Source organism: Phyllopteryx taeniolatus, chromosome 16, assembly GCF_024500385.1.
Source record: "Phyllopteryx taeniolatus isolate TA_2022b chromosome 16, UOR_Ptae_1.2, whole genome shotgun sequence".
NCBI lineage: Eukaryota > Metazoa > Chordata > Actinopteri > Syngnathiformes > Syngnathidae > Phyllopteryx > Phyllopteryx taeniolatus.
In genome coordinates, this window is record NC_084517.1 from 10,021,068 (window position 1) to 10,041,804 (window position 20,737).

At 40.7% G+C, this 20,737-nt stretch overlaps 1 protein-coding gene across 5 annotated transcripts; it reads right to left on the reverse strand.

Annotated features, from left to right (window-relative positions):
* Positions 1 to 357: 357 nt before the first annotated feature.
* LOC133465628 (transmembrane protein 184B-like) lies at positions 358 to 19,044 on the reverse strand. 5 transcript variants are annotated; one of them, XM_061748624.1, is made up of 11 exons: positions 17,131 to 19,044; positions 14,308 to 14,541; positions 11,740 to 11,905; positions 7,277 to 7,366; positions 7,035 to 7,125; positions 6,867 to 6,942; positions 6,653 to 6,744; positions 4,447 to 4,616; positions 3,458 to 3,652; positions 3,289 to 3,315; positions 358 to 2,286 (listed from the first exon to the last, which is right to left on the reverse strand). In XM_061748624.1, exons 1-11 carry the CDS (start codon positions 17,131 to 17,133, stop codon positions 2,057 to 2,059), a joined length of 1,374 nt encoding a protein of 457 aa, XP_061604608.1. In that variant the 5' UTR covers positions 17,134 to 19,044; the 3' UTR covers positions 358 to 2,056. The 5 variants fall into 5 exon arrangements, with proteins under 5 accessions (XP_061604608.1, XP_061604609.1, XP_061604610.1 ...); XM_061748625.1 differs by having other exon boundaries at positions 16,786 to 19,044; XM_061748626.1 differs by lacking the exon at positions 3,289 to 3,315 and having other exon boundaries at positions 17,131 to 19,035.
* Between the last annotated feature and the right edge of the window lie 1,693 nt (positions 19,045 to 20,737).

Sequence of the window (20,737 nt, forward strand, 5' to 3'; positions counted from 1 at the left end):
AACAAGTGTACAAACGACACAGGCATCTATATTTAAACTAGTTATGAAAATAATTGCAACACAATTTTCTCCCTGTATCCACTATTGAATCTTAACGATGCAAATTTCCCCCTTGTGGGACTAATAAAGGTTATCTTATGTTCTTCACATTTTACACCGTTTCATCACAATCAATGGTCTTGATTACCAGAAGAAACTTGTTTCTGAAACGGCACAACAGCCACCCTAAGCCATCATTGTGTCAGCTTGCAATCGAGAACATTGTTTTTCCAAGAACTACGTATTAGAATTGTTTATCATAGTCTTGTCTGACAGTGTAGTGTGGTGGTGATATCGTGTTTAAACAAGGACATGTACTGCTTTTGTCGAAACGTTTATTTCCCTTTCAACACTTAAGAAAATCCAACAGCATAAAAGGATATAACACTATCAATATACGGATAAACTGTATATAACACAAACATTAACAGGCATGTATAAAAATTGAAATTGTAAAACAAAGCACTATATGAAGCAATGCCATTTAAGTCATATGTTTTTCAGTGCTTAAACTTTTATTTACAACATTTTCTTTCTGGAATGTGTCCTAATTTATAAATCGAGTTGAATTATAGGATTTTAAGTAGTCTCTTAAATCGTATTAAGATGGTTAAAGAGCACCAGGATTCAGTGAAAGGCTGCATAACAAATGATGTATTATCATTGTGGGCATGAGATGTCAAAAATGCAGTTGGGATAGTCGTCACAGCTGTAAAATGCTCATTTGAGCCCACTGATCATGGCCTCCACATTATTTTGGAATTAAGATGTACACTTTGGCTCTCTTCACTTTGCCTACATTCGATACACTGTTTGCATTGGCCACAACACAACAGTTAGAGGCAACATTCGGGGTTTACTGCAGTGCTCAACCATCAAACATTTACAATCACAACCACAATGGCTACTGGCTGGTGCAAAAACACAATTTAACATCACCTGGTTAACAGAAGTCTACTCAAACAATGTCCATATTCATATTCTCTTGAAATAACAGCAAAAATATTACGGGTTATCTTGGGTTGCCTCATGGGATTAATTGACATGAGGCTCTCGATGCATTTCCGTTTTTTCTGTACAGAATCTCTGCATTATAAAAGCAGTAATTTTATTTTAGAAACAAGTGTAAGTGGTAAAGAAGGATGGATGCTGTCATCTTTATTCTCGGGCATGTCTGTCTGTCTAACTAACCTCCTGACTCAATGCTGCCTTAGAAAGTTGGGGCCAAGGTTGGCTTGGTCTGTGATGCATGCAGTGACCTTAATTGTGGGATTATAATCCACTGCACACCACAGATGGGCCGCAGTGCAGTTTCAGTAATCTGTGTGGACGTTGTCCTACTGTCAATCTTCCTGGCCTACTAAATCTCTCCTAAACCACATCCGTTGGTGATTCACAGACATTAGCTGGCTACCATCTTCAGTCACGCCATGACAGTTTTTTTTTTGTTTTTTTTTTCCATACAAACCTAGTGCCACACATCATTTAAAAAAATAATATATCTTAACATGAAGCCTTGATTCACTTCAATATAACTGTCAATGGGTATTATTAATAGGAGCACACTTTCCTACTCTATTTGGCAAGGTTTTGGCAAAAATTCAAATAAAGACTCAACATGACAAATGATAATAGCCACCACAGGTCAGAAGATGGCACTTTGTAGCTCCAGTTCATTATACCTAGCAGTCATCTAGCTTTAGCTGTGGGGTTTAAAGTGCAGTATCAGGTGGCTATATGTAGCCATACAGCAAATCAAACACAAATTAAGAATACAGATTCCAGGCTCTAAGATGTTAATAATAAAAGTCACAACTTTACCATCAAATGAACATATAGAAATACCACAGCTCTTTCCTGAACTATATATATACTTCTCAATCCTTTCATGCTCTTACCATTTTATAAACCAGGCATGAATCTCAGCTAAACAGAGATAACATCTCAGTTGTCTTCCATGGCTTCTGAAATAAGGGCTACAAGAGGAACAGGAAACTCAAGAGGATGGTTTTGAGTCTCAGAACTCATCATCAGAGCTGAGTAGTAGGGTCTTCTCATTGTCCCCTCTGGTGCTGAGGTTACTATGGCTGCGAGAGAGAGCTGGGCCTCCACACCGCTCCAGGGTGGACTGCTGGGTATACTGCTGATAAGCTGGTGAGAAGTTATGGATGGCATCCTGCACCATGTCTCCTGGATTCATGGTCTCCTTCAGGCTGCTGGAGATGCTCTTCATTGGTGCACAGCGGCCTGGAAGTGAGGCAGGGTGAAATATTTCAGTATCACTGAGCAGCATAGCGTGAGGGGAGGAACTAAAAAGGGACATAACATGAAATATACTGCTGTGACTGTTCAGTCAAGAATCTCCTACGGGACAGACTGTAGTGTCCATTCTGAATGTGGAAGACAAAGCTATTTGCCAATTAATAAAACAGTAAAACTAATTAACACTACACTAGAATAACTAACCATCAGTAGAGCGCCGACCTATGTCAAAAATAAACTTAACAAAAGTAAAAACAAAAGCATCGTGTACTGTATACAGTATGCTGTCTGTCCGATAACATGGCGAACAACAATTTATGCAATCAGCAGTGTGCACTCTGACAAAAACGAGGCATGGAAATGAATGTCTTGCACACAAATGCAAAAACTGTTAGTAGGACAGAGATCCCTGTATTTTTTAAGATGGGATCTCTGTCTGGCCAACAGTTGCAACTCAACACAAATCTAAAGACGTGGTACACAGAGGATGACCCAAGATGACAGGAGCGTACTATTTTGGATTCTGGTGTGTGTGTGTGGTTAATATGTAGCGCAAACAATGGCTTCAATTCACTTATTGGTTTAATAAGTGCAATACTTACACATATTGCAACTTGTTTGACACGGTCTTGTGTGTTAGTGTTTAATGAATTTCTATTGAAATCCACTGTGCGGCATGTTAGAGGATGTTTTTGTATAAAATAAGGTCCTTGATTATTGCTAGTAGCCACTGGGTCTGGATGGAAATAAAGATGTTAATGCTAAACATCCAAGGACTATTTAACAAATGTAAAATGGGGAATGAAACTAAGCTGTAAACCACAATAATAATAAAAAAATAAAAGAAAACTGAACTCTCATCAATTCACAACTAAAACGATGACAAGCTCAAGCCATTGTGGAAAAAAAAAAAAAAAAGAAATACTGAAATTATACTGAGATAGAGAGGAACATACACAGACGTAATAAAGCTCAAGTCACACCTACCGTACTGTCCATAGATAGGAAATGAGCCTTTAAATGCAGCATAGCAAGGAAGAAAAAGGACAAAGGGAAATATTGAATTCAGAAAGGTGGAGGACAGACTGAATAGAAAAATAGGAAAAAAAAAAAAAAAAGTAGTCACAGTAGAAGACTAAAAACAAAAATCACTCACCATACGAATCCAGTCTTTTGTCCATATAGACCTTGTAAGTGAAGGCATGGCGCAGAGCAACAGCGGCGAAGAACATCTCAATGCAGATGATGAAGTTCTGGTAACCAGCAGCAACTGTTCCCTCGCCCACAGAAAAGTCAGCAGAGTTTATCTGAGGAATGGCACCACACTTCTCTAGGATGGCCAGCAGCAATCCTGAATTGAACAGAGAAGGAAAGACAAAAGGATACACTTGAAGTCATTCTCCTATACAGTGGTACCTTGACTTACGAGTGGCCCAAATATTAGTTTGAGTAACAAGCAGTCGCTTGGTTGATTTTTTTTTTTTTTTTGCTTAGTGTTTTGAGCCAAAATTTGAATTACGTTTCAGATACGCCACGGCTCGAGTGAAGTGTGTGGGGGCTACATTTATTTTTTATTTTTTTTTATAAAATCGACCAACTATGGTCTGCAATGCCCTCACGTGGGCAAGAAGAGCCAGTTGCGGATACACTTTTAGCCATTTATTGAATTGGGACAAACAGTCAAACACACAAAAAGAAAATGAGAAAACCCGCAAGGAGCTCACGCCCAGACACTCACACTGAAATAAACCAAGGAACCCGATTCCACCTTCTTATGTCCCTCATATGGACCACGTCCCTTAATGACACATATCCAACACACAAATATGACAATAATAAACTTTACAAACCAGTTTATATCTTTATATATGTTATCATGTTTTTAGTAGATTATTGTGCTATGTTTCTTTATAAAAAGATTTTGGTGTATTTTTGAGGAGGCTGGAACGGATTAATGGCATTTTAATTAATTTTATTAGGGAAAATTTATTTGACAGAAGAGTAAATTGAATTACGTGCTTGGTCACGGAACAAAATTAAACTTGTAACTCAGGCTACCACTGTACATAATCCATTAACTGTTGAGGTACGGTGTTATGAACGAAGTCAAGTATGACGTTGGTGATGGTTCACATGTGGTCTTACCCTGCCAGAAGGACAGGAAGATGACGGACTTGACCATAAAGAACTTGAGGACAGGGCTGTAGGGGACAAGTAGCTCTCTTGTAGCAAAGTAGAAGAGGAAGAGAGCGTATAGCGACAGGCTGACTGAGATGTTGTAGATGATGGTCACGTACAAGTAGCCACTGGCCACACTGGAAGAAAAGCACACAAAATTAACCATTCAACTACAACGCCAATTCCAATGAAGTTGGGACGCTGTGTTAAACATAAATAAAAACAGAATACAATGATTTGCAAATAATGTTCAACCTATATTTAATTGATTACACTACAAAGACAAGATATTTAATGTTCAAACTGATAAACTTTATTGTTTTTAGGAAATAATCATTAACTTAGAATTTTATGGCTGCAACACGTTCCAAAAAAGCGGGGACAGGGTCATGTGTTACATCACCTTTTCTTTTAACAACATTCAATAAACGTTTGGGAACTGAAGACACTAATTGTTGAAGCGATGTAGGTGGAATTCTTTCCCATTCTTGCTTGATGTACAGCTTCAGCTGTTCAACAGTCCGGGGTCTCCGTTGTTGTACTTTACGCTTCATAATGCGCCGCAGATTTTCAATGGGAGACAGGTCTGGACTGCAGGCAGGCCAGTCTAGTACCTGCACTCTTTTACTACGAAGCCACGCTGTTGTAACACGTGCAGAATGTGGTTTGGCATTGCTGAAATAAGCAGGGGCGGCCATGAAAAAGACGTTGGTTGGATGGCAGTATTGTTTCTCCAAAACCTGTATGTACCTTTCAGCATTAATGGTGCCTTCACAGATATGCAAGTTACCCATCCCATTGGCACTAACACAGCCCCATATCATCATAGATGCTTGCTTTTGAACTTTACGTCCATAACAGTCCAGATGGTTCTTTTCCTCTTTGGCCCGGATGACACAAAGTCCCCAATTTCCAAAAACAATTTGAAATGTGGACTCGTCGGACCACAGAACACTTTTCCACTTTGCATCAGTCCATCTTAGATGAGCTCGGGCCCAGAGAAGCCGGCGGCGTTTCTGGGTGTTGTTGATAAATGGCTTTTGCTTTGTATAGTAGAGTTTCAAGTTGCAGATGTAGCACCAAACTGTATTTACTGACATTGGTTTTCTGAAGTGTTCCTGAGCCCATGTGGTGATATCCTTTACACATTGATGTCGTTTTTTGATGCAGTGCCGCCTGAGGGATCGAAGGTCACGGGCATTCAATGTTGGTTTTCGGCCTTGCCGCATACATGCAGTGATTTCTCCAGATTCTCTGAACCTTTTGATGATATTATGGACCGTAGATGATGAAATCCCTAAATTCCTTGCAATTGTACGTTGAGGAACATTGTCCTTAAACTGTTTTAAACTATTTTCTCCCGCACTTGTTCACAAAGAGGTGAACCTCGCCCCATCTTTGCTTGTGAATGACTGAGCAATTCAGGGAAACTCCTTTTATACCCAATAATGGCACCCACCTGTTCCCAATTAGCCTGTTCACCTGTGGGAGGTTCCAAACAAGTGTTTGATGAGCATTCCTCAACTTTCTCAATCTATTTTGCCACCTGTCCCAGCTTTTTTGGAACGCGTTGCGGTCATAAAATTCTAAGTTAATGATTATTTGCTAAAAACAATAAAGTTTATACGTTTGCACATTAAATATCTTGTCTTTGTAGTGTATTCAATTAAATATAGGTTGAACATGATTTGCAAATCATTGTATTGTTTTTATTTATGTTTAACACAACGTCCCAACTTCATTGGAATTGGGGTTGTACATACTACAAAGTTTATGAAGGGAGAAAACTGTAGTAACTCCCTCTATCCATTTTATGTAATGCTTATGTTCAGGGTTACGGGAAGCTGGACCATATTACAGCTGACGTTGATTGAGAGGTAGGGTACACCCTGGACTGATAAGGCAGAATTTCTGCAATGTATTACTATTGAGGGAACATTCATGTTTTACTACAGTTGTGTATTCATTAACTCGTCACAATATGTATGCTCATGTTTTCTAGCAGAAATAAATCCACTGTAGTCAATATTGTCAAATATTGTGAAGGCATTAGGAATCTAGAATAGCTTTAGTAGTATCAAGTAGTATGACATACAAAACATGGGGCATAACCACTGTAGCACTAGCTATGATAGCTGTGAATGACTGGTGGTAAGCTGTTGTGGAAACATACTTGAAATCGCCATCTTTGTATTTTCCAAAGGCCTGAAGAATGACTGTGATGACTGCCATTAGTGGTTTGACCACACAGAACTGCAGAGTGGCCTGGGGAAGCAAGAGAGTCAAAGTTAAGACTATATCTTCGGGAAGAGAGAATGTATAGCAGTGGCTTTAATTGTCATTATACTGTTTGTCCCTACAGTATGAAGATCATAATACTTTTGTACCTGTTTGCAAAATCTGAGGAACCCAATGGAGTAGGTCTTACCCCACAGACAACAGGTCCCATACATACAGCTTGACCTGAAGTGCAGTGCAGGATCCCAGACATCAAACATTAGTGGAAACACACATGCAGATTACAACACTTGTTAACAGCGACAAACAAGACTTACTCAATAGGTTTTCCTCTGATTTCAGCCATGATGGCACTCTCGCCGCCCAGATACTCGTAACACAGACTGAGGAAGTTGTAGATGACAAAGGCTGTTGAGAGCACAGAAACATTTACTGATTTAAATGGTGAACAGTAACACCAGTCTTACAAGCAGTGATTCGCAACCAGGGTGCCATGAGAACGCATCAGGGGTGCCGTGGGAAATTATCTATCGATCCATCCATTTTCCGTACTGCTTACCCTCACTAGGGTCGCGGGCGTACTGAAGCCTATCCCAGCTATCTTCGGGCAAAAGGCGGGGTACACCCTGAACTGGTCGCCACCCAATCACTGGGCACATACAGTGGGATAATAAAGTATTTAGTCAGTCACCAATTGTGCAAGTTCTCCCACTTACAAAAAGATGAGAGAGGCCTGTAATTTTCATCATGGGTATACCTCACCTTAGACTAAATGAGGGGGGAAGAAAAACAAAAAAAACAAAAAACATTTCCAGATAATCACATTGTCTGATTTTTAAAGAATTTATTAGCAAATTATGGTGGAAAATAAGTATTTGGATAGAAGTGTTTTCCAGAATTTTGAGGTCAACTTTGGAGGTGCGTATTATACATGGCTGCGCATTATACACAACAAATTACGGTATATAACAAAGTATTGAGATGACCTTTTGTTATTGACCAAATACTTAGTTTCCACCATATTTTCACTTTTTTTTTGTTTTTTTTTTCGTTTTTTTTTAATAAATCAGACTGATTTTCTGGGTTTTATTTTCTCATTTTGTCTCTCATAGGTGAGGTATACCAATGATAAAAAATTACAGGCCTCTCTCATCTTTTCAAGTGGGAGAACTTGCACAATTTGTGGCTGACTCAATCCTTTTTTGCGCTACTGTATAAACAAATAAACATTCACACTCACAATTACACCTATGGGAAATTTAGACTCTTCAATTAACCTACCATGCATGTTTTTGGGATGAGGGAGGAAACCGGAGTACCCAGAGAAAACCCAAGCAGGCACAGGGAGAACATACAAACTACACAGAGGCAAGGCCGTATTTGAACCCCCAGAATTCGAGCTTTTTTTCCATACATTTACATCAAGATGTGTTACACAACTCAGGACAGAGCACCTTTTGTTTGAAGCCTCCCACTTTTCAAGTGAGCAAAATTATTGGAACAGACATTATTAAATTAACTTCAAGTGAATAACTTAATATTTTGTGGCATAACCCTTACTTGCAATAACTGCATCAAGCCTGCGACCCATTGACTTCACCAAACTGTTGCATTCTTTATATCAAATGCTTTTCCAGGCCTTTGCTGCAGCCTTTTGCAGTTCTTGTTTCTGGGGGTTTCTCCATTCAGTCTCGTTTTCAGGAGGCAAAATGCAGGCTCTATTGGGTTTCGGTCTGGTGATTGATTTGGCCAGTCTAAGACCTTCCACTTTTGCCTCCTGATGAAGTCCTCTGTTGTGTTGGCAGTGTGTTTTATGTCATTGTCTTGTTACATGATGAAGCTTCTCCCCATTAGTTTGGTTGCATTTTTCTGTAAATTGACCGACAAAATGGTTTTGTAGACTTCAGAATTAATTCTGCTGCTACCATCATGAGTTACATCGTTAATAAAGACTAGTGAGCCCGTTCCAGAAACAGCCATACAAGCCCAAGCCATGACAGTACCTCCGCCATGCTTCACAGATGAGCTTGTGTGTTTTGGATCATAAGCAGATCCTTTCTTTCTCCAAACTTTGGCCTTTCCATCACTTTGGTAGAGGTTAATCTTGGTCTCATCAGTTCGTAAAACATTGTTCCAAAAAAAATTGTGGCTCATCTCTGCACTTCTTTGCAAAATACAATATGGCCTTCTGATTCTTTTTGCTGATGAGTGGCTTGCATCATGTGGTATGGCCTGTATATTTCTTCTCCCGAAGTCTTCTTTGAGCAGTGGACTAGGATACCTTCACCACTGCCCTGTGGAGGTTGGCAGTGATGTCACGGACTGTTGTCTTTTAGGTGTTTTTTCACAGCTCTCACGTTTCTGTCATCAACTGTTGTTGATACCCTTGGCCGACCTGTTCGATGTCTGTTGTTCAGAACACCAGTAGTTTCCTTCTTTTTCAGGACATTCCAAACTGTTGTATTGGCTATGCCCAATGATGTGCAATAGTTCTGATCAATTTTCACTCGTCTCCCATAGACAGCTCTCAGATCACGTGTGCTTAAAAGAAAATGCAGTTTTCACAGGTGAAACCCAGAGCCAAAAACAAGCACTGTTTATGCAATCAATCTAAAAGGCAACACCAGAGCATCTAGAAACACCCATCAGTCACATGTTCCAATATTTTTGCTCACTTAAAAAGTGGGTGGCTTGAAACAAAAGCTACTCTGTCCCGAGTTGTTTAACACATCTGGATGTAAATACCATGAAATAAAAACTGGAATTCTGCAATTTTGTCTCATATTCATCTTTTGATCTGAAACCCAAATGTCTTCAGTATACAACAAAAACAAAGTAATTAACCTTGCTGTTCTTTTTCAATACTTGAGTATGCCCATTCATTTTATGTTTTAAATACACAGTTAAGGCATTAAATCGGCATTCCTTGAGGAGTTTCTTTCTGCGCAGTGACTCTGCCGGAAATGGGTGTGGTCTGACATGGGCATTGGCACCTATTACCCCACTTTGGAACCCTTTTTCTCCCTGCAAAATTGAAGGCCCATGGAATTTAACAATTGGTATGGTCAAGTGGCATCTACTAAATAGAAAAGAGCATAGAATTCCATGGGCAGACTCTTCTGTACTAAGCTAGGGCTCACAATATTTCACATTTGTCCCAGATTATCGCAGTACTCGTCACTTTAAACCGCATACACTCCTTGAAGTCTCAGTGCCCTTTGCACAATGGTCATTGCACCGGACTATTGCGTCATTAGCCATTCGAACTGAGGACTCTGCATCTTTTTGCACAATTGTTGTTTGTTGTTGTTTTTTGTCAATGTCTTTATGTCTCCAAAGTGTTCTGTAAATTGACTGTCTGTTGTACTAGAGCGGCTCCAACTACCGGAGACAAATTCCTTGTGTGTTTTGGACATACTTGGCAAATAAAGATGATTCTGATTCTGATTCTGACATTTTTAGGTAATCCAGGTTGCGCTAACATGAAGCAGAAACCGGTGTCCACCAAACATTTTGGATGGATTTTATGGATTGGATATGGATTTTGCAGAACTTGGCCATGGTGATCGCTTGCTGTAATGAAATCCATGGGCAAACAATTCCATCAAAATATATATGCTTACAGAATGTGAAGGCCTCCAAAAAAGTCCCAGAATTGGGCGTGGCCCACTCCACAGGGGAGGGTTTACTCACTGAACTGAGGCATGATTTTTCTATTCCAGCTCCAAAACTTCAAAACTGATTTGTCAACCATGACTTACCAACTTTTGCCATTTTAATCCTCTGTTAGAAAAAGTTCCTCGTAAGGATTCAAGAACAAGACCAAAACAAGTTGAGGAAAGGCCAAGACCATAAAAATCCATTTTTAAAAAACAATGAGAAGGTTGAACAGTTAGGAGCTTTCTCTGTTTATTTTTTTAAAATACATTTGACAGACAAAAATATGGTGTCTGCAACTTGATGTTGACGAGGACTAAATTGATGGCAGTGTTTGTAAGAAGTACATTTTCATTTGAGTTGGAGAGTGTAAAGCTTGTTTGCCAGTGCTGCTAATGGTACGGAGTGTGGAAAAAAACAAAAACAACCATTTTAGTTGATTTAGTATAAGCTACAGCCAAAGTATAATACATGTCTGTTAAATAAAGCCAAGTTACGGTGGAATTAAAACCTCTTTGCAGAAATACTCATCTCAGGAAGACAAAATTAGATTTGCTGGTGTTACAGTAAACGTTAGCTTAACTGTCTTTGTTTTCTTTCAAGATGCCGGCTAAAATTTGACATCCCCACCGTTTCAGTGAGTTGAAACTGCAAAACTTGCACACCGAAGAATGTTTTCTTTTGTATGTCGTTTTAATTAAGATGTCTTTGTGGTTGAATAGAAGGTATTTGTTGTTTTACTAAGTGCTTCTCATTATCACATTAATGAAGTGGAAGAATAGCAGAGAAGTACTGGTCTTTACTGATTTCAACATAAAATCCTAAGTCTGGCCAGTCCGAGACAAGACCAAAACTTTTGGGAGTCGAGTACGAAACAAGACCAAGACCTTCAAAATGTGGTTTTGAGAAAGACCGGTCTCAAGTGTTACAACACTAGGAGGAGGAGATAGTTTGGCTAAAGATGAAATTACACCCAGCGCATATACTGTGAACTAGAACTTTACAGATAAGTGGGGTAAACATGGAGATAACCAAGGCCGGTAACCCAATGTGTACTATTCATGAAACGTACTGACTGATGCATCTCTAATTGGACATTTGTCAATCATTGTAGTTCGATTGCAAATGAACACATTTGACTGAGGAAAAAAAACAAAACAGGAGTGACATAACCATTGTGTTACGCAACGACTTGTTTCATTCTCAAATTCTGCAAAAACGCATGCAAATTCCTGAGAAAGCAGATCAGTCGTACTTTCTCTACAGATAACATTCACTCATGTCTGTGGTGACTATCCGTGAGTATGGCGTCATATAACCCAGCCCGATAGCAGAATAGTCAAGCACACTCCTCTGTCCACTCACCTTCGTAGCAGTCTCTAACTGTGTCAAAGTACACATAGTACTCCTCATTGGTAAAAAATAGAAGGCTGAGCCAAGAGTCAAAGGCATAGATGGGGACAATGAAGAGAATCCTCACTATATGCCTCTGCTCATTTGGAGAGCTGTAGTAACGTAGGTGCATGTAGATCTGCAGGTAGAAAGGTGAGAAGATTATGAGGTTCCATAATGAGAGCCATTTAAGACATTGTAATGAACACTTTATGTAGCAGTAATTGTCAAGCGTTATTCTTGCCATGTTTCCATGTAGTTGAGTCAGTCAAAGTAATGTAATTGCATCCAAATTAATTTCAACAGTCTCTAGAAATAAATATCACAGAGTAACACTTGAGGTTTGATTAACAGATTTTGCTAAACAATAAAGAGAAATTTTTGATCGGTGAAAGCAAAAACACGCAGTTGGGAGCTTTTATTCATTGAAAAATATCAAAACTTCACATCGTAGCGTGTGCTCACAGTGCTACTGCTTATGTCCGTAGCATAATACATACCGTATGCCAAAAGCACCGCCAATTAAGGACAAAATTGTCATTTGGCACAAGCCAATGACAAGTTACAGCTTCTATGAGAATAGGGGAAACTTAAATAATTTCTTAAACCACATCAAACCAGGAATAACTAAAGAATAAATAAAACTTTCATTATCGTTCACTCATTAGGTTCTACTTTGTGCAGACGGGTAACAAGACAACAGTAAATATTTGCTTGAGTTCAATATTGGAGCTCTGTTGATGTGAAGGTTGTCTTGCGCAAGGTTTGTGTGTGTGAGAAGGGGGCTGTTTTGGGTAATTGATAACTTGGCTTTCATCACTTCTATTCAAAGTGGCAGACAGCAGAAAGAACTTGGTGAACCTGTCTATGCCACCCATCTCCTTTCAAACTGTTCAGTGTTCCAACCATCACATTTTGTGGACTGTAAACAGACGCACACATTTGGTTATTTAAAAAAAAAAAAAAGAAAAAAGAAAAAAAAAAAAAAAAAAAGGTGAGCAACAACGGACTAGAGTAATACTACGTGGCTCTCACAGGGCAAACAGCTAGCGGTCCCTCTTCCAGACCTGTACATGCACACCTCAACATCACTCACCCTATGGGAGACTTGCTGCCTGAGAGAAAGAAAACAAACCTCGCCATGAGAAGCATCAGCTCAGTTAACAATTGCAAGGATGATCCAGCTGGCTTAAGGTTGTTACTCAACAACACTGTAACCGTTACAGTGTAACGTGAGATGAATCGCACTTGCTCAATGTAGCATACTTACAGGTACATCTCAATAAATTAGAATATGGGTCAAAAGTTCATTTATTTAAGCACTCATACATTATACAGACTCATTAAACACTTGGGAAAATACTTTTCAGAGGGCAAATCAGAGTGCGCATTTTACGACGGATAGTTTTGTAAACTTTCATAGACAACATGGCTTTGTGGGTAACTTGATACTAATGAATGGGGCAGTGCCAACTATCCAACTACCTGGGCTTCCTCCTACCGTCCCGCTGTCATGAGGTGCCGTGTTCGGCTGTGATCACCAACAACAAGGGTAAGTTGACGTGTGTGCTTACTTTTATGATTGTAGTCCACAATAACCATTCCATTTTGAAGTCAAGCCTCCTAACGTGATTTTACATCATATCAGCTATCACTCGCTCAGTATGTTTTATTCCTTTTGGCGCATCCATTTGACAAGCCCACAGCGTCTGAGAGCTGGCCTTTATTATTCAACTTTTAAAACGTATTTTTTATACTTAGCCACTTTAATAGCAATGCTAGCTACACATTAGATTATCTGTCCATATTGAACTCCAGTATTGACGTGGATGAGTATGCTTTAATTCAACTTTCGGCGAAATATTCGGTGTGCCTTGAGTAATTGTAAATAACAGCCATTTGACAGAGATCAAAGAAGGAGAGGCGGGGCCGGATCAGTCCTTCACACTGAAGTGCGTGGCATTCCCCTATTAAGAGCAACAAGAGGAAGAGTAACTCACGTAAACTCCAGTAACAGACATCATTCCCACAGAACAGAATATATGCCTGTAAGCTTTGTTTGTCTGCGTTGCTGCAGCGACTTGTATTAAATTAGCAGTTGTTAGAATGTTTATAATTACCCTAACATCTATGCTGATTTCTATTAGCTTGTTCTATGGTGTTTCTTTATGCATTATGATAGCATTATGGCTAGCGGCCTTTCATTAGTTACTATGGTTACAGGAGAATGAAGTTTGTAAATCCATCCATTGTCAACACCGCTTATCCTGGTTAGGGTCACGGGGTGCTGGAGTCTATCCCAGCTGACTTTGGGCGAAAGGCGGACTACACCCTGAACTGGTCGCCAGTCAGTCGCAGGGCACATATAGACACAGACAACCATTCACACTCACATTCACACCGTCACTGAGTGGGAACTGATCTCACGCTGCCCGCACCAAAGTCAGGCAAGTCTACAACTACACCATCAGTGACTTGAAGTTTGTAAATGTGACATAAAAAACAGTCAACAACCTTGTAATAACATGGAACTGTCTTTACCTGGTGACATGTGATCAGGAGTGCTGTCCAAACAAAAAAACCTGATATGGTTTGGGCAGTAGAGGTCATGAGGAAAATGGGCTGCTCTGGTGTGACCACTGGGGCTTCCGGTATCCAGGAGGAGTTTGACCCCTGTGGGAGCATGGTGGCAGGGACCCTGGGTGCAAGGCCTGCTGGAGAGTCATTAGCCAGCTTGTCTGACAAAGGTATGTCTCGCCTCCAAAGCTGACTCATCTGTTTGAAGGAGGGAGCAGTGGGAGCATTTTAGGAAAGACAATCAAAAGGCACACTGAAGCGTGATGATTCTGCGATGATGTGGAAACTGACATGTGGAACTGCTATAATGTACATACAGTCAGTGACGTATGAAACAGAAGAGGTGCGTATGAGCAAGTACATCACATTGATTCATGAATGGCAGAAGCCAGGGCAGTTGTTGCATGTGCATTCCTCAAGATAAGGACCTTGATAACGGTTTTCCATCAGTCTACATTTACTGTGACCAGCACAGACAAATTACTTGCAGAACTGAAATCTCAACCCAAACACACAAGAATATTAAAATTACGCTTTTGGACAGGCAGGACAAGAAGTTAGTGTGGTATGCAAATAACAGGGTCTTCAGGCCTTTTTGCAGCTGCATTTAAAGGAGGATCGTTTTGACAACATTGTCAACTGTATGCGGTAGTTTTCAAAAACACAAAAAAACAGTAAATTTAAATACCCCAAAACAACTGTTTTAGATTGTTGTTTGATTGTTCATCAGTTTGAACATTAAATACCTTGTCTTTGTCGTGTATTCAACTGAATAGGTTGAAAAGGATTTGCAAATCAGTGTTTTCATTTTACTTACATTTTACAAATCCCAACTTAATTGGAATTTGCGTTTGTAGACAATCTTGCATTTGTTTCTTGTAAAAGGTTAATAAAAATTCTATAATATGACATGTATGGCATTGTTACAAAGCAATAATTTTAAGAAGAAAAACAAAACAAAACTGATGCTCCACCCTCATCTACGTCAGTGTTAATTCCAGGAATGCAATGATCTAATCAGTGACTGAGAAAACTACTTTCCCTCTCCAACTAATATAGAAGGCTGGCATATAATGTCTGAGGATGACTCACACTGCATATGAAACACATTGGAGTTCTCCTCACTATTCATAATAAGAAACTCTGTAAAACAACTTATGGCAGCAAAATATTTTTTTGGAGGGAAGCAAAAACGACACTGGAAATGGGTCATTTGTTGAAAAAGGCAGTTTGGACCTTGTGGATATTTGAATTAATTATTTTGCATCCGTTGCTAAACGACTGCAATGAAACTTAAGCAAAGATTCTTTGTGACCCTCAGTTATTTATTTTAACAAAGTGAACCGCCGCCGATTCACCATTTGAGAACTCGCCTATTTGAATTTTCTTTTCTATATAATCTAACTAATACATATCCTCTGAAAAGCTCACTTATTTGCACTTTCTGAAACGCCCTAAGATGCTGCCCAACTGCACTGCTCCTATTTAGGCACCATTTTGGTGGAGGAGCAGCTAGCATTGGCCACCAGCTGACAGGTGCTGACTTGACAGCGAACAGCAAGATTCTCGTAAAGGTCTGACAGGCAGGCGAGGCTCCTTGTGGGGTTGATGCCAGAGAAAGCAAGATTGTTAACTTCTCAAGATGATGCAGGTCTGGATCTCAACTGGCAGTGGTGGAAGTTAAAAGCTCATCAGCTGGTAACGGCTAGCTGCTCAACGTAAGGTATGAGTTTGAAATGATATTTAAGTGTTTTGGAATCATACTTTGGGGTATATTTAGGGTTTAACCATTAGTCCACAACCTTTTTTGGATTTACATTTTTCCCTGTATCGCCTGACCAATATGAGCGTTTTGACAGAGGCACAGACAGCTCCACCTGATTTTCAAAATAAATTATAGAGTCTGATGACCAATACAATTGTAAATTGTTCACTCTGATTTTTCCAGATTTAGTAGAAAGTTAATTTCCTTCTATTGCCAAGAACTATAGCCGTAAAATATAACACCCCAAAATTGGGGTATATGACAAGTAACACAGACTTACAAAATATACAATTATAATGAATCATAGATAAAATTATCAAACCTATGGTGCAAGAATTTCTGCATACAATAATTTACCAATACATGATTTGTTTGTTAATTTTTTTACAATTAATAAAATAAACCGCTTGACAGTTAGTATGGTTGCAATGCTCTAATAATCAGTACTCTTTGTGACTGGTGAACGTGTCTGCAGGCGAGGCGGCTGCCTCTTTCACCCTTTTCAATCATCAGCTCAATCAAATTGTGTTCAAAGGCACTGACGCCGAACACTGTTCCTCAGAATTGACCGCGGCTCGAGTAAAAACAATAAAAAAGGTATTCAATTATGTATAACTTTTAAAATACGTTTACATATACTTTTTTTTTTGCACGAGACACGAATCTATGGTACTTACCTCCTCTGCAGTTGTGTGGTTACCGCGTTGTATCCAAACATCAATTTAGCTCATCTCAAGCTGGTTACGCACTTTTTCAAGTTAACCGGCTAAATGGTTGCATTTCGAGAACCTAAGAATACAATATTTGTACTGCTGCGCTTTAACACCAGTTCATGCTCGTCTTTGCTACAGCTAGCAAATATCAGCTGGGGCTCAGGCGAGAGGTGCTAGCTCCCGTTAGCTTGCCATTAGATACCTCTGCTAGTTTTTTCCCCTAGTTACATTCAGGTTAAAAAACGCAACGAGGTTTAAACAAACCCTTCGCTAAGAAGAAATAGAGAAACATCAAAATACAACTACTACCATCTTTTAACTTCCTTTCGAAAACCAATAGGCCAGTGCCGTTAGTCCTTCACATCACCACCACGAGTGGGTGGCTGCCAAGCAAACAACAGATATTGGCGCATGCGCAGTGTCTTATGTCGCTTAAACCGTGACACAATTAATCGCAAATTATTTTTTAAATGTATTACACCAACTTCAATTCATGTAGGAGGCTTTTTTTGGTCGCACACGAGAGAACGCGACCACACGCACGCACACACACACTAACAAAATCTAAACTTCTTTTTCTTTTTGCTTGTCCCTTTAGGGGTCGCCACAGGGCGTCATCCTTTTCCATGTAAGCCTATCTCCTGCATCCTCCTCTCGAACACCAACTGCCCTCATGTCTTCCCTCACGACATCCATCAACCTTCTCTTTGGTCTTCCTCTAGCTCTATTTCCTGGCAGCTCCATCCTTATACTCCTTCTACCAATATACCCACTATTTCTCCTCTGGACATGTCCAAACCATCAAAGTCTGCTCTCTCTAACTTTGTCTCCAAAACATCGAACCTCGGCTGTCCCTCTGATGAGCTCATTTCTAATTTTATCCAACCTGGTCACTCCGAGAGCGAACCTCAACATCTTCATTTTCGCCACCTCCAGCTCTGCTTCCTGTTGTCTCTTCAGTGCCACTGTCTCTAATCCGTACCTCATGGCTAGCCTCACCACTGTTTTATAAATGTTGCCCCTCATCCTACCAGAGACTCTTCTGTCACATAATACACCTGACATCTTCCTCCACCCGTTCCAACCTGCTTGGACCCGTTTCTTCACTTCCTGATCACACTCACCATTGTTCAGGAATTTTGCCTCCAAGTATTTAAAGTCCTCCACCCTTGCTATCTCTTCTCCCTGTGGTCTCACTCTTCCCCCACCACCCCTCTCATTTATGCACATGTATTCTGTCTTACTTCGGCTAATCTTCATTCCTCTTCTTTCCAGTGCATGCTACCATCTTTCTAACTGTTTCTCCAGCTGCTCTCTGCTTTCACTGCAGATCACGATGTCATCAGCAAACATCATGGTCCACGGGGATTCCAGTCTAACCTCATCTGTCAGCCTATCCATCACCACTGCAAACAGGAAGGGGCTCAGGGCTGATCCCTGATGCAGTCCCACCTCCACCTTAAATTCGTCTGTCACACCTGCAGCACACCTCACCACTGTTCTGCTGCCCTTGTACATGGCTTGTATTATTCTAACATACTTCTCTGCCACTCCAGACTTCCGCATTCAGTACCACAGTTCCTCTCTGGGTACTCTGTCCTAGGCTTTCACTAGAGCTACAAAGACACTATGTAGCTCCTTCTGACCTTCTCTGTACTTTTCCATCAACATCCTCAAGGCAAATAATGCATCTGTGGTACGCTTTCTAGGCATGAAACCATACTGTTGCTCGCAAATACTCACTTATAGCTCCCACAGCTCTGCACATCAGCCTTGTTCTTAAAAATGGGCACCAGCACACTTTTCCTCCATTCCTCAAGCATCTTCTCACGTGCTAGAATTCTATTGAACAAGCTGGTCAAAAACTCCACAGCCACCTCTCCTAGATGCTTCCATACCTCCACAGGAATGTCATCAGGACCAACTGCCTTTCCATTTTTCATCCTCTTTAATGCCTTTCTAACGTCCCCCTTACTAATCATTGCCACTTCCTGTTCCACCACACTTGCCTCTTCTCACTCATTTTTCTCATTCATCAATGCCTCAAAGTATTATTTTCATCTATCCAGCACACTGCTGGCACCAGTCAACATATTTCCATCTTTATCCTTAATGGTTCTCTGTTCTGCCTTTGTCTTCCTAATCTTCCTCCCCACCACCATCAGTCATCTTACACACCACCATCCTATGCTGTCGAGCCACAGTCTCCCCTACCACAACCTTACAGTAGGTAATCTCCTTCAGATTACATCGTCTGCACAAGATGTAATCCACCTGCGTGCTTCTATCTCCGCTCTTGTAGGTCACCCTATGTTCCTGCCTCTTCTCGAAAAAAGTGTTCACTACAGCCATTTGCATACTTTTTGCAAAGTCTACCACCATCTGTCCCTCCAAGTTCCTTTCCTGGATGCTGTAGTTACCCATCACTTCTTCATCACCCCTATTTCCTTCACCAACATGTCCATTAAATTTGCACCAATCACGACTCTCTCTCTGCCTGGGATGCTCAGAAGTACTTCGTCTAGCTCCTTCCAGAATTTTTCTTTCACCTCTAGGTCACATCCTACCTGTGGGGCATCGCCACTAATCACATTATACATAACACCCTCAATTTCAAGTTTCAGCCGCATCACTCAATCTGATACTCTTTTCACCTCCAAGACATTCTTAGCCAACTCTTCTTTTAAAATAACCCCGACTCCATTTCTCTTCCCATCTACACCAAGGTAAAATAATTTAAAATCTGCCGCTGAACTTCTAGCCTTACTGCCTTTCCACCTGGTCTCCTGGACACACAATATATCAACCTTTTTCCTAATCATCATGTCAACCTACTCCCGAGATTTTCCTGTCATAGTCTCAACATTCAAAGTCCCCACATTCAGTTCTCGGCTCTGTGCTTTCCTCTTCTCTTTCTGCTGAAGAACCCGCTTTCCACCTCTTCTTTTACGACTTCGACCCACAGTAGCTGAATTTCCAACGGCGCCCTGCAGGTTGACAGCGCCGGTGGCGGACGTTGTTAACTCGGGCCACGACCAATCCGGTATGAAATTCTTTGGATGAACGCTCATATTTGTTTGGCAAAGTTTTAAGCCGGATGCCCTTCTTGACGCAACCCTCTTTATCCGGGCTTGGGACTGGCCTACAGTTTGCACTGGCTTGTGCCCCCCATAGGGCTGCATTACACTAACAAAATCTAAACACGTGGAGAAAATGTGTTATGGTCCCATGACACCAAGGTTTAACTTTTAGGCCATAAATGCCGAAAGGTATGTTAAGCGCAAACACAACACTGCTCGTCACCAAAAGAACACCATACCTACAGCCATACCTGGTGGTGGCGGCATAATGCTTTGGGCCTGTTTCTCTACAGTGGGAACTGGGTGTGGTCTTCGGCACAAGGAATTATGAACAGTAAAATCCATCCATTTTCCGTACCACTTCTCCTCACTAGGGTTGCGGGCGTGCTGGAGCCTATCCCAGCTATCTTCGGGCGAGAGGTGGGGTACACCCTCAACTGGTCGCCAGCCAATCGCAGGGCACATATAAACAAACAACCATACGCACTCACATTCACACCTAAGGGCTATTTAGAGTATTCAATCAACCGACCATGCCATGTTTTTGGGATGTGGGACGAAACCGGAGTATCTGGAGAAAACCCACGCAGGCACGGGGAGAACATGCAAACTCCACACAGGCGGGCCGGGATTTGAACCCCGGTCCCCAGAACTGTGAGGCACATGTGCTAACCAGTCGGTCACTGTGCCGCCGAACACTAAAATAAAATAAAAAATAAATACAAATCAGTAAAAGCCTACTTGAACAACTGGAATATATTTGGGATCAATCAGATGCACTTTAAATGGTGACAGGCGTGTCCCCATTTTTTACTGTTTGAATGTGATTAGTTAAT